This window comes from Adiantum capillus-veneris, chromosome 13 (assembly GCF_014529385.1).
Source record: "Adiantum capillus-veneris isolate H3 chromosome 13, ASM1452938v2, whole genome shotgun sequence".
NCBI classification, from domain to species: Eukaryota; Viridiplantae; Streptophyta; class Polypodiopsida; order Polypodiales; family Pteridaceae; genus Adiantum; species Adiantum capillus-veneris.
Window position 1 is genome coordinate 4,920,186 of NC_140943.1, and position 14,788 is coordinate 4,934,973.

Sequence of the window (14,788 nt, forward strand, 5' to 3'; positions counted from 1 at the left end):
GTATCTCTCTCTAACAATATGTACAATGAGGTCGAGAGCTACACACGATGCTTGCATCTAAAGGTAAGTGGCATTATGATTGCTAGGATAATGTTTTGAAGCACGACGATCCAGAGGGGCCAAGTGGCGGCTAGGGACTTGAGGAGGTCAGGACGGCGGGTCTGGTGGCGGCCACGGCGCTGCTAGTGGCGGGGCCAACGACAACCTCTAATTGTGTTGTCCTCTTGCTTCAGGCCATGCTGCCAAAGGGACCCACCGCACGTCGTTAGTGAGTGTCGCTACTGCTGTTGTAGCACACAGCGTTTTGATGACGATAGAGAGCTTCAAAAAAGAGGAACCTAGGCGGACGGCTCAGGAGCATGCAAGGGTGGAAGGCAAAAAATAGAGCGGTACTGGCTTGAGAGAGAGAGAGAGAGAGAGAGAGAGAGAGAGAGCGCTTGCCTGACTTGAATAGCCCTTCATCTTGCGAACAAGTTTCTGTCCCATGCATGAGCAGAGGGGTAATCCCAGAGGGGCAATGGCTTTGGCAAGATTTTGTAGCCTGTGGTTAACATAGTGTAAGGTAGCCAATTACTCAGAATGTCTTTGTCCCCTCTTTTGTGGAGAAGTTTCATGATGCCAGTGTTTAGAGAAGATATAGAGAGAGCTTGGAATTTTACTGACTCTTCCAAGACTAGATTGGCACCATACAATAGATTTATAGATTGGAATTTTACTTTCAAGAGGGCTTGGATTTGACGTTCATACAACTACAAGAATGGAAGCAGCAGAGAATATCTGTGAGAGAGAGAGAGAGAGAGAGAGAGAGAGAGAGAGAGAGAGAGAGAGAAGAAGAAGAGGAGAATTCTAACGTCGTAGGAAACCATCCCAAGAGACCTTAAAGATCTAGCCGACGAGGAGAGTTGAACTCAAGACCTGTTATTCGGGAGAGAGAGAGACACTGAATTAACTCTCTCTCTCTCTCTCTCTCTCCCCGGGGGGGGGGGGGGGGGGGGGGGGGGGGGGGGGGGGGTTTAACAATTTAAAGAACATTTGCACTCGTAACATTTTAGAAATAAAGCCAAGAACAGGAAAGTAACATGTGTCGGCAAAAGACACATTCCTTATATATTTTCTCTGCAGTTTTTAAGGACAAAACACAAATTCATGATCAAAACTTGTCAACAATCAGATGACTAAAAGTGATGACAAGAAGAATCATCTCAACTTTGAACATTTTTGCCACTATTAACGTAGTGTAGTTCTATACAGATGACTATTGTTTATAATGTACTTTTGAGGCAAGAGTTAGCTGCCCAATACTATACAAAATTGTACATGGTTAAATGGTCCACTACAGAAGGTGTGGTAAAAGTAAAATACTCATACACCCAACATATTTGCAAGGCAAAGTAGGTCAATGGTCTTTCCCTACTGAAGGTAGAAGCAAATGATGGGAGTATGGGAGGCATTAAGACTCTGAGCCTCCCTTTCAACCGCGCACAACCACCCTTGAAGTAGGTTAGAGACGATGGATGGCAAGTGAGCTCACATTCAAGGCTTCAAAATCCATCAAAACCTATACCAATGCCACATGCAGTTTCAGCTGCAAGATTATGCATCGACAATTCATTCAGAAGATATAACCGCATTGCATTATACTTTTGCAAAAACCTGTCTGCACACATTGTTCTGCTTTTTCTCATTTGCATTCTCCAATCTGATAGGTCCAATTATTTCTGTCTCCCTTTGCATGCCAGATGCTGTATATATACTAGCCATATATGCATAAGCCTCATAAAACTTTTCATCTATTTTCACTACATACTCAAAAGCCAAACTTGCCATGGTCTCGTTTCCCCATTTTTCACAAGCACCCAACATAGCAAACCATACACAAAAATCATTGGAAGCAGGCATCCCCTTAATTACTCCCATTGCCTTCTCGAAGTAACCTGCATGGCCAAAAAGATCGACCATGCAGATGTAATGCTGCGGAATGGGACAGATGCCATGCGTTGTGCGCATTGAACTGAAATACATCCAACCTTCATTCACTAAGCCTAAATGACTACAAGCCTTAAGCACAATAACGTACGTGATTGGATTTGGTTCTACACCATCTTTTAACATTTCGTTGAACAATTCAAACACAGAGCTATGTCCTCCAGCTCGAGCATACCCTGCCATCAGAGCCGTCCAAGCAACTACATCCCTGCTAGGAAGCTTGTCAAACACTGCTTGTGCCTTTCCAAGGACACCGCATTTCACATACATGTCCACCAATGCAGTCCATACACTTCCATGCTCACTAATTTTTCCAGACAACCCCGCTGAAATAAATTCTGCATGAATAACCTCACCCTGCTCAGCGGCTCCGAGTGTGCTGCAAGCTTTCAAGATACAAGGAAAGGTTACACTATCAGGCGAAAGACCCCTACGCTTCATTTTATCAAGACAACTGAGTGCTTCCTCACCATATCCATGCTGGCAGTACCCTGAGATCAATGTGGTCCAAGAAATGACATCATTGACACCAAATTCGTCAAAGAGCTCTTGTGCTTTGGCAAGTCTGCCGCATTTGATATACATGTCAACTAATGCAGTGCGAAGAACATCATCTTCCTCAAGCAATCCCAGTCTTGAGATCTCATCGTGCACTTTCTTGCCCTTGTCAACATCTGCCACATTGCCACAGGCCTGCAAGATGCAAGCAAAGGTCTTTGCATCAGGAGCCAGGCCATCCCGTTGCATCTGCTCAAAGCGAGTCAGAGCTTCCTTACTATGCCCATATTGACAATATCCTGTCAACAAGGCATTCCAAGAAATTACATTCCTTTTAGGAAGCTTCTCAAATACTTCCTGTGACTTTGAAAGTGCACCACATTTCGCATACATATCAACAATTGCATTGCCAAGCATACTGTCCTTCTCTGATAGCCCCCGTCTCAAGATGTCAGCATGTATATCAATGCCCTTCTTAGTTGATCCTATGTTTCCACAAGCCTTTAAAGCTGCAAGGAAGCTCACTATGGTAGGAAAAAGGCCTTTTTCCTGCATCTCCTTGAAGGTATCGAATGCTCTCTCGCCATGTCCATGCTGGGCATAGCCTCCTATAAGAGCATTCCAGGTGATTACATTTCGCCTTGGAAGTTCATCAAAAACTTCTTGTGCCTTTTTAAGAACACCACATTTGGCGTACATATCTACCAATGCATTGCCAAGGGCATTTTCTTTACCTAGCAAACCCTGTCTCATAATCTCAGCATGTATATCAATCCCTAGTTGAACAGCTTTAAGGTTGCTACAAGCTTTTAAAACAGAAAGAAAGGTCACAGCATTAGGAGCAAGACCATCTTGTTTCATTTTTTCAGCACAGAGCAACACATTTCTACCATGCCCATGTTGGGCATATCCTGTGATGAGTGTGTTCCATGCGACAACATTTCGAGCATGGAGCTCGTCAAATACTTCTTGTCCCTTTGCAAGAGCACCACACTTTGAATACAAATTGATAATGGCACTGCCTAAGAATATGTTTGTCTGAATCAAGCCTCTCTTGATACAATCAGCATGTACAATGCACCCTTTGAGCAAATCCTTTTGCTTGGTGCAATCTTTGAGCAAAGAGACCAGTGTCAGTTTTCGATAGAATGTAGGAGTCGCTGTCATTATCAGGAAAACCCACCTTTCCGAATCTTTATGCGGTCTGTGATTAATTCTGTGAGTGAAACTCTTTTCTTCAACAACTGGCTACATGTTGGACCATGAATTATGTATGCAGAGGTGCTTGTCTCACATTGAGTGGCGGATGAGGTGTGAGGCAAATGCTGAGGTTGTATTCCATGGTTCTCGCTGTAGCGGGGAAAACTGAGAAAAGATTCCATGAGGGTCAGATGCATCGACCTCCACGCTGCCACTTCTATGGTGGTGAGGACTCGTCCATGAGGGCAACAAGACGAGGGTGTTCTCCCATCAGCTGTCACAGGAGAAAGCATGAACATATGCGTCGCATGGAATACGTCCCATCATCCTAGGAATGCTTGTTCTTTCTGCGCTTGAGGAGAAGCTCATCGTCCTCCAGAAATAAGCAGCTCATCGTACAGAACGTCTCGACTCTCAAGTTAAAAATTCGTTAGGGTAAAACCTCCAACTTAAGGCCACCTAAGGGGCATTGCAAATTGTTGCCAGCATACTTTTCAGGTTGGATGGGTGCAATTGGAAGAGCTCATCAATGCCTACCTACAGTAAAAATTTCACCCACAAACGGTGCTTCAACGACGACGCGCAATAACGTCGAAGATTTTATGTGTACAAAAATGGACGTGAGTTAAAAGCCACACCAAGGGGGTATTATGAGACATGGCAGCAAGCAAGGCTTGAAACTAGATCCAACAGCTATGATTTAAAGTTAAGCTGAGCTAACCACCTCGCCACAAGGCCACTTGTGTCCCAATATTGGACCTTTACAATTTTAAACTTGGGGGGTCCAAGGTCCCATTAGAGGGGGGTGGTTTTTTATTGGCCCCTTCACCCTAGCTGCATTTGTGTTGAATTGAAATCAAGCCAAAAGTGTTAGGAAAGAGAACTTCTAAAAGAGTGCACACGAGCACATACAAAGATGACAATACTAGGTAGATTAATACTTCTAGCTGTGTCTAACATATTTATTGCTTAGGAGAGAGTGAAGGAGAGAGAAAGAGAGAGAAGCTAAATTAATACTTCTAGTTTTGTTTAACATATTTATTGCTTAGTGGGGAGAGAGAGTGAGAGAGAGGTTGCTTTTACCATTAGTGTGTTATTCCTGGTACATTGCAATCAAAATGTTTCGTATACAACACGAAGACCTCGCAGAAAACCATAAAGTGGGTCCACCATAGAAGCTCCAAAAGAGGATGCTCATAGCAAAGGATCACCTCTCTCCTATGCTTGAGGTAAGGGAGCATAATACCTTCATCTTGTTTGACCCTGGCTCTACTCACAACTTCATATCAACGGAGTTGGCCACCAAGTTGGGCATTCAAACTTTCAAGATGGGAGATATTGTAACTGCCAATACTGCTTTCAAGGGACACCAAGCCTCCGTTACTCCCTTGATTGGGAAGTTGAGGCTTCATGTCCAAAGCTATGTCGATAAAGAAGACTTTTTCATCTCTCCTCTCCAACATGAGGATGATATCCTAAGAGCACCATGGTTCAACCGCATGGCTGCCAACATGAAGTTCCTTGAAAGGAGAATCTACTTCACCTACACGGGAAAGAACATGTATATAGATGCTAGTGATTTTGGTCGTACTATCCCACTTGTAAATCCTCTTGCTTTTGATAAATCAATGAAGAGCTGAGTTTTTGCGTACATGATTTTTGTCAAAGAGTCCCTAAAAGGTCCTCTTGTTTCATCAAATGTAAATGGTAGGAATCAAGAAGAGTTAGACTTGTCTAATTTCTAAAAGTATTCCAATATGTGTTCATCAATGATATCCCTATGGACTTACCTCCAAAATGAGGGGATGATGACCATCGAATTGAGCTCCTACCAGGAAGCTCACCGCCTAGCATGCCTCCTTACCAAGTTTCCCAAGCTCAACAAGTGGAGAACATGAGGCAAGTACAAGAATTGGTAGACAAAGGGATGGTGAGGCCCAGCTCCTCTTCCTTTTGTTCTCTAGTCCTTTTAGTGCAAAAGAAAGATGGTACATACCGTATGTGTGTGGACTATCGAGCACTAAACCCTATCACTATCAAAAACAAAATTCTCATGTCTCGGGTAGAAGATCTGTTTGATAAGCTACAAGGCTCTACCTACTTCACTAAGATTGACCTTAAAAGTGGCTATCATCAAATAAGGATAGTGGATGAAGATATCCTAAAGATCGTGTTTCGTACAACGTTTGGCCTTTATGAATATATAGTCATGCCTTTTGGCTTGACTAATGCACCAGTCATTTTCTTCTTCCTCTTCTCTATCCTCATTCCCCGCTAGCTCTCTCCACCTTCGAAGGTGTTTGAGGCCTTGGGACTGAGGCTTGGGATAGTTAATGATTTTTGCAAAGTTTATGTTATGCTCGTGATGCATGAATCTTTCCATCTTCATTGCATCACCTAGGTCACAAGGAACACAAAGATTGTATTGTACCAAGTCTCTCTTGATGGGAGAACCTATAATACCAATGCCTATTGGAGGGGGGACCTGCTCCACATAAATCCGGTCCTCAACTACTGCCATGTTCTCTAAACTCTCTCTCTTGCAAAAGTATTGTTCATGCCAAGTTAACTGAGTACTATGTTTATGTTGCTACCATCAATAAGTTCACCCTCTAAGTATTCTCTCAAAAGTGCTTTCTCTAATTTCCTAATTCTGCTACTCTCAAAGTTTATAGGCCATTCACATTACAATTTTAATGAAGACGGAGAGGAGTAAATTGTGCCTAGGATTCACTTTTCTAGGACTCATTGGTCTAGGGAAATGACAAAAACTATTGTGAAGCTTGGCGACATTCAAGAGTCGATCGTTAGCACTTGTGGACCATCACTACAAGAGGCTATTCATATTAGCGACGCTCACACAGCGACGCTTAAAAAAAAAAATCCCGGCGTCGCTATGAGCGTCGCAAATTTACAAGTAAATTTGCGACGCTCATAGCGACGCCGGCTGGGCTAAAAAAATAACAGAGAGCGCCCAAAAACTCAGATCTCAGATCTGAGTTTTTCGGCGCCCTCAAGCAAGAGCAGGTAACGCTCTCTCTCTCTCTCTCTCTCTCTCTCTCTCTCTCTCTCTTCACCACACACACACACACACACACGAGGAGAGGAAGGAGAGCTAGGTATGCTCCTTCCCTCTCCTCACTCTCATGTTCCCTTCCCCTCTTTCTCTCTCCCTCCCTCTCTCTCTCTCTCTCTCTCTCTCTCTCTCTCTCACACACACACACACACACACACACATAGTGTTTTTGAGAGAGAGAGAGAGAGTACAAATATAAACAAAAACGCACACACACATACATAAACAAAGAATGCACACACACATTGAGAGAGGAAAAGAGAGAGAGAACATGCATAAACAAAAAACGCACACATTGAGAGAGGAAAAGAGAGAGAGAACATGCATAAACAAAAAATGCACACATTGAGAGAGGAAAAGAGAGAGAAAACATGCATAAACAAAAAAACGCACACACATTGAGAGAGAAAGAGAGAGAAACTAATTTAACGTCGTAGGAAACTAATTAAAATTAAAAGACCTAAAGATCTAGCCGACAAGGAGTTGAACTCAAGACCTATTATTCAAGAGGGAAATGGCATAACCAATCTATCATACTTGGCATGGGTGATAGAAAGGTTATACCATTTATCTCTTTTTATTGGCACACACATCCACACACGCGCACACACACAAGAAGAAGAGAGTTATAACGTCGTAAGAAACTATCCTAAAAGACGTTAAAGATTAGGTTAGATGTAGACTTACGTTAAATTAGATTTAGGTTTATTTAAGTTAAATTAGATTAGATTTAGGTTTATTTTTAGTTAGATTTACGTTTACTTACGCTAGATTTAGATTTACGTTATATTAGATTAGATTTAGGTCTCCATAGACTGCGATGCCTGCATGAAGTGGGTGAAGAAAGCCCTCAATGGAATATAGGGTATTACTGCCTTCACTCATGGTGGGCTCCGTCGATCCAAAAGTACTGGTGAAATGTCTTCAGAAGATAGGGAAGAAGGTGGATCTTCAGGGCGGCAAGAGTCACTACATCCCCGACAATGACCATCTAGACAACCTCTAGTCATTCAACAGCAACTTCAAAGTTAGTAACAAGAGCAAGAACGGTCCAAAGGGCCAATTGCTGTCGTCAGATGTGGATGGAGATGAGGTAGCGTCACCGCCGGAAGTTAACTCTCACATCTTTAGTGATGAGAATGCCAACTCTTGCCGAGTTATGTGAAAAATAAGTTTTAAGGTTCTTATAATCCCTGTTAGTTTAGTTCTTTGTTTTTAATATAACATAATTTACGTTAGATTTAGATTTATGTTATATTAGATTAGACTTAGGTTTATTTAGGTTTACCCACACACACACACACACACACACACACACACACACACACACAAGAAGAAGAGAGTTTTAATGTCGTAAGAAACTATCCCAAAAGACGTTAAAGATTAGGTTAGATGTAGACTTACGTTAAATTAGATTTAGGTTTATTTTTAGTTAGATTTACGTTTATTTAGATTTACGCTTATTTACGTTAGATCGAGTCCACGCAAGAATTACTTACGGTTTAGGGTTTAGAGTTAGACGAACAGTGAAAAGATCTACTGTGAAAAGATGTTAAGATGCTGTGAAGTGCTACAGCTAGAGAAGAGGCAAAGGGGTTTTGTCCACTACATGCAGTATCATGTAGATGTGGGTCTGTAGATTTCTTGTACCCACAAATATAGGTATTGACCAATAAAGACGAGATTATAACCCGGTGGTTCTGATCTCCGTGCACCTCTAGACCGAGGTGTGCGGGGATTGGACATGACTAGAGAATGTGAGATAGAGAGAGAGAGAGAGAGAGAGAGAGAGAGAGAGAGAGAGATAAGACGAAGAGTGACAATAGAATATTAAATTTGTTGTCCAGGTTATAAGATTTTTATCCTCATTATGAGTAGTGACGAGGATGTGGGACCGTCCAACCGAAACACCTATCTCTCAACGAGGGTCTTATGTCCTTGTAATCAATGCAAGCATGCTGTGCGACGGACAAGACGTGTTTCTTTGCAGCACGTTCGCGAATTTGGCGAGTTCGATCCATCTATTATAGATCGAGTTGTTGCCAATTATAACTCGTCGGACTCTGACGTTGGCCAACAAGCAGCAATCTTGCAACCCAATAGACGTGTTCGCAGGCGCTTTGGTCAAGCAGCATATGTGAGGCCACAAGATGTAGCCTCTGACAGCTCGGGGGATGATCATGCAGAGCACATTCCCAACGAGGCAATGTTTGAGCCCGAGATTGATGAAGTGATCGAGACGATCATGGATTCAGAAAGGCTTATCTATGATGATATGAAAAGTGAAGCCGATACGCCATTGTATAATGGAGCACGTATGTCTAGATTGAAAGCACTCCTGGTTCTTCTCAACATGCAGGCAAAGTTTGGATGGAGTGACACTAGCGTCACAGCGCTTTTCAGGTGATCTATTACAATTAGTTTACTTTAATAAAACTCTAAATGTATAATGATCTGATAGATTTTTACACGACTGTATCGTATTTTTATGTTGTGTAGATTGCTTAAAGAGCACATACTACCAGCTGACAATGTGATGCCAGATTCCCGAGATGAAGCAAGAAAGATTTTGCGAAACTTGGGGATGGATTACAATTCTATCCACGCTTGTCCTAATGACTGCATTCTTTTCAGAGGGGAATACATAGACATGGAGAAGTGTCCGAAATGTGATTCCGAAAGATATCGAGTAGATCTCCACGGGACAAAAATTCCACAAAAGGTTTTGCGACATTTTCCTTGCTTCCTCGCATCAAGCATTTCTTCGAATGTAAGTCCATGGCCGCCCTAGCATCATGGCATGAGGAGAATAAATCTTCGGATGGTGTGCTACGAATTCCTGCAGATTGCGCAGCCTGGAAACATATAGATGGAACATGGTCGGATTTTGCCAGGGAAGCTCGAAATTTGCGCTTAGGCCTGGCTATGGATGGCGTAAATCCATTTGGTCAAAGATCAACATCTTACAGTGTATGGCCCGTTGTCATCGTCAACTACAACATTCCCCCGTGGTTGACTACGAAGAAGGGGCACCTATGGCTAAGCTTGATTGTGCCAGGGCGATATAAAGTGGAGAATATGGATGTGTATCTTCGTCCACTATTGGAAGAGCTACAACAATTGTGGATTGGCATAGAGGTGGTGGATATGAGCCGACACACAGGACGACGGAATGCTTTGATCAGAGGCATTCTAATGTGGACCATGCATGACTATCCCGGGCTAACAGAATGCTCAGGTGATCTATTGACACTCCTCACTCAGACACTGTAAATCTTGTTTTTTCCCATAGTTGATCTATTATCATGTGTATACATGCAGGGCTTCAAACAAGCGGATACAGAGCATGTGTCACATGTGGACCTAGACTGAATGCACGTAGGGCGCCCTCACTGAAGAAGCAAATCTACGAAGGTCATCAAGCGTATCTTCCAGAGAATCATGTGTTACGCGATGGCTTTTTGGGAAGAGAGCCACCAAGGATGTCTGCACAAGCATGGTTAGAGCAGAAGGAGATGTGCGATGACGGATTGCCTCCAGGGATGAAGAGACTATCTCTATGGTACGAGTTACCATACTGGCCCCGACTCATGATCAATCACTTGCTCGATCCAATGCACATATTCAAGAATGTGGGTAATCTACTATGGGACCATCTGACCGGCAAGAAAGATACTTTGGGAGCCAGAGTTGACCTTAGAAATGTGGATCGTATGGAGCAATATTGGCCGCAAACAGCGTCTGATGGATCGATAAAACTCCCTAAAGCACCATGGATTTTCACAGGAGCCCAAGAACGCAAAGTAAAAGAGACCATTCGATCTTTGCGGACCCCCACTGGCGTAATGCACTCGCTCCGAACGTGTTTTACTAAAGAAGGAAAGCTTACCGGTTTGAAGTCACACGATTGGCATAAAATGTGTCAGGTACGTTCATAGTGGACTTTAATATCATTGCATAAAATGTGGACTTTAATATCATTGCTGCACATACTTTACAGTTTATTTTACCGGTTGCCATTGAGGGATGTTTGTCTCTCGACATCCGTAACACAATCTACAAACTTGCAAAGCTGGTGCAATGGATCTCACAAAAGGAGATCAACGTAGACTCCATACCATTCGCCAAACTAAATGCTGCGGAGCTTGTGTGCATGTTTGAGAAACATTTTCCTACTACCATGCTAACCATTCAGGTGCATCTTCTTGTTCACATAGTTGATGAGGTGGAAATAGCTGGCACAGTTCATTCCAGATGGATGTTCTTCTTAGAACGTTTCATGAAAACGCTTAAGGGATATGTGCGTCAAAAGGCACGTCCGGAGGGTAGCATGGCAGAAGGTTGGTTGGTATCAGAGTCCCTAGTGTACATTGGAGAGTGGCTAGACGGATTTGATAAAGCCCGGGACACGCTATGGCGAACCATAGATGATGAGCGCATATCTGGGATTGTCATGTGCAATCTCGGTGTTGAGAAGAAGATGACGGAAGATCTAGAGGCTAAAATCAACCGATTTTGCATGCTTCACAATCCAGTGATGCAAAAGTGGATTTCACAATATGAGGATGCAAAGCAAGAGCGACAAAGGGCACGAATCGAGTGGAGACGGGGAAGACGACCACCGATGCACTATCCGACGGTTCTGGAGAGCCTACCAACATTCATGAGCTTAAGATGGTTGCACAACCAATTGAAAAGCGCACAACAATGCGGTGACGAAGTGACTGAGGAAGAGTGGGAGTACTCTCGGGGTTGCGCGACCAAGGTAAGTTTGCAATGTACGACTAGCTAGTGACTTTATTTCTAAACGTTTGAACGGCCACTCATAATCTTTGTTCGTTGTAGTATAAGTCATACACAGCAGCATGGTGTAAAGGTCGACATTTTAGGGTGGAACGAATCGACAAAAAGCGTTTTACTCAAGATTGTGGAATCATGGCAAAATTTGAACAGTCTAGTCGACGACGTTCCTCTGATGCAGATCCTGTGGTGGCGGAACTCACTTACTTCGGCACGCTGCAAGAGATTTTGAGGATCGATTACAGAGGATTTTTTGTCGACTTGTTCGACGTGCAATGGTTCAAGATAATCATGGAGGGTCGCAACGCTACTGTGCGTAGAGGAGAGTCTGGTTTTCTTGAGGTGGATTCTACTAAGAAATGGACTGACCTAAGAGACACTTTCGTACTACCCGAGCATTGTGAACAAGTAAGTATGTAAATAGTTAACATCCCCCTTTTACAAGTTATGTGCTTGAAAGCTCTCATGTAAGTTATGTGGCTCTGGCAGGTAATATTTCATCCTACAAAGTCTACATCAAACTGGTGGTACGTCATAGAGGTAGCCCCTCGTAGTGCAAGGACGTATGAAGGCTACCATGTGCCAATCACAACGGCATCAATGGAGGAGATCAGAGAAGATGCTCAATCAGAAGCCGCTGCGGTGGTGCCAGACGAGCATCAAGATGCTACTACTCTATATGGGGTGCATGCAGAGGAGCTACAAAATGAAACAGAGGATATGTGTTTAAACGGAGAGCTCTATATAGATATAGGAAGTTATGCTGAGTTATGCGAGGATGAGAGAGAGATCTCTTAAAGCCACAAATATTGTATTTGAACAATTTTGCTCCGTGTTGTAAAAGCTCTGGCTCTCTAAGTACCTTCCATGGTGTATAACGCTCTTTTCTACTCGCGCTCACATCTTTTGATTGAAAATTCTGAGTTTTTGACTTGCCTCTTCTATCACTCAATTCATTGCGTCATTGTATTTATATGCGTCATTACGTCATTGTATTTAATGGTCTTTGCGTCATTGTCTACTCTATTCATTCAATATTAAGTTTAAATATTCGTGTGTTTAATGCAGGTATGGATGATGAGGAGTTTCTTTCTTCTTTGTCACCGCAGCAGAGACAGTGGTACGTGGAGCGTCATCGCTCTGGCGCATCATCGCGCGTTCCTACTCCATCCGCATCTCCCTCTCTTTCGGAGCATTCGGCGCGCTCCGAAGCTTCGGCGTCGACGAGACGAGCTTCACACTCGTCTAGACACCGGCGCTCTAGTGGTGGCGGTGGCGGTTGTTGTGGGGATTCCGCCGCCGATGCCTCCACACCGCCTCGTGTTCGACGAGGCTCTTTACCCTCCCCTTCTTTGCCCACCCCCACACCAGCCACAACATCGCCATCTACGCCAGGTTTTGCGCGGCTGACTGTTCCTAGCAGCTACACACCTCTACCTACTCCGCCAGAAGCCACCCCACTCAACACTCCTCGCTTCGGGGCCCAGACGCCGGTGGAGACACCTGACGTCCGTACCCCCATTGACACGCCGCTAGAGACCCCTGCCGGGACACCCAGGTTCACGCGTCACCGGCCAGAGGGCTTGCCTTACTCCGTCGACTTCAGCGGCGACATCATCATGGATGATGATGGCAAGAAGGTGATCTCGCGCATGCGTGGTCTTTGCTCTCAGCTGTTTAGACACTACATACTAAACAAATGGAGTGAAGTACCAAGTGATTTAAAAAACAGAGTCATCAGCATACTTCATGATGAGTTTCCCGTTCCAACACGGGATCAGCGCTTCAATGAAGACCTGATGAAGATTCGAATGCGCGAATACTGCAAACACAAGCGTTCCGAAGTGCAAAAAGCAATCAAGCATGGGTGGAACAGGCCAGATTGGCTGGCCAAAGAAGATTGGAAGAATGCGAAGAAAGAAGCGTGCGAGAATCCTGACAAGTGGAAGCAACAAAAGGATGCAGCCAGAGCGCGAGTAGAGGCAGGGAGCTCGCACCACTTGGGGAGCGGTGGATGGGAATCATTTGAGGCCGATTTTGTAAGTGTTTTCGCATTGCTCTTTATGTTCGATAGTTTAGGGTTTATGAGTTTTTTAATTCTAACATAATGAATTCTTTGTATGTTTTGACAGTGGTCGATGACAGGACGTGATCCCACACCATACGAGCGCGAGTACGCAGGCAGGAAGGGCTTAAACGCCCTAATGGACATTCTCAGTTCTCGCGGCGGCATGGTTAGTATTAGGGTTTACTCTTTTCTATTTTTTGTATTGTTTTATAAATGTCGTTATATGTTTATACTTACTGAAAGCTGTCTTATTGTCTTTTTTTGCAGAATCCGACAGATACGCCGCTTGGACGCGATGAGATGTCTGACTAGACGACGTCAGTTTAGCCGTAGCTAGATAGCATTAGTTTAGGGTTTCTCTCATAGCTTATGTATCATGAGACGGATTTTATACGTCTTTTTGAACCATGTATATTATTACATTTGTCACCGCAGTTTATGTTGCCAATCAATTCTTTATGCCTATGATGTTGTACAATTGTCATTATTACATTTGCCAATCAATTCATTTTGCCTATGATGTGTACAATTGTCAATTTTGCAAACAATGCGTCTTGTGGGTGACTATTTTGGGTCTATTATCTACCCTTGCACTTTTTTTAAAAAGTGAATCAAGTACAATATGGTTGATGGGTGGCAAGGCATTCAATGCCCTGTCACCAAAAAAAATTTCTCTCGGGCGTCTCTATAACCGTTGCTATTTATGGCTGTGTAGCGTCGCTATGAGCATCGCTATAGACTTTTGTGTAAACGTCGCTATGAGCGTCACTATACGCGTCGCTATATAGCGACGCCTATAGCGATGGTTATAGCGACGCTATTAGCGACGCCGGGGGTTATAAAAACCCAGTGTATTTTCGTCGCTAACATCGTCACAAGAGCACACAACCTCTTGTAGTGCATGGGTCAAAAATCAATCTTATGGCAAAGAGCTTGCATCAGAAAGGGAAGTGGCATGTTGATTTGGACCATGGTTGGCGGATTTGAGATTTCCAACATGCTTCTAGACAATCTTTATGGTGCATGTGCAAATGCTAAGGTAACTATTGGGGATGTTTGTGATGCACAAAACTTTTTTATACTGGAGCATTCCTCATATCCACTCATATTGGGACAACCATACATTATGGTTGTCACATGGAAACAAAGGTATTAGATGA

At 43.6% G+C, this 14,788-nt stretch overlaps 1 protein-coding gene across 1 annotated transcript; it reads right to left on the reverse strand.

Annotated features, from left to right (window-relative positions):
* Nucleotides 1–1,197: 1,197 nt before the first annotated feature.
* On the reverse strand, nucleotides 1,198–3,783 carry LOC147443543 (pentatricopeptide repeat-containing protein At2g33680-like). Its single transcript, XM_086526344.1, has one exon. It carries the CDS (start codon nucleotides 3,649–3,651, stop codon nucleotides 1,636–1,638), a length of 2,016 nt encoding a protein of 671 aa, XP_086382470.1. The 5' UTR covers nucleotides 3,652–3,783; the 3' UTR covers nucleotides 1,198–1,635.
* Between the last annotated feature and the right edge of the window lie 11,005 nt (nucleotides 3,784–14,788).

Excerpts from the sequence above, each read along its gene's own strand:
- LOC147443543 (XM_086526344.1), bottom strand. The coding sequence starts at position 3,651 with ATGACAGCGACTCCTACATTCTATCGAAAACTGACACTGGTCTCTTTG.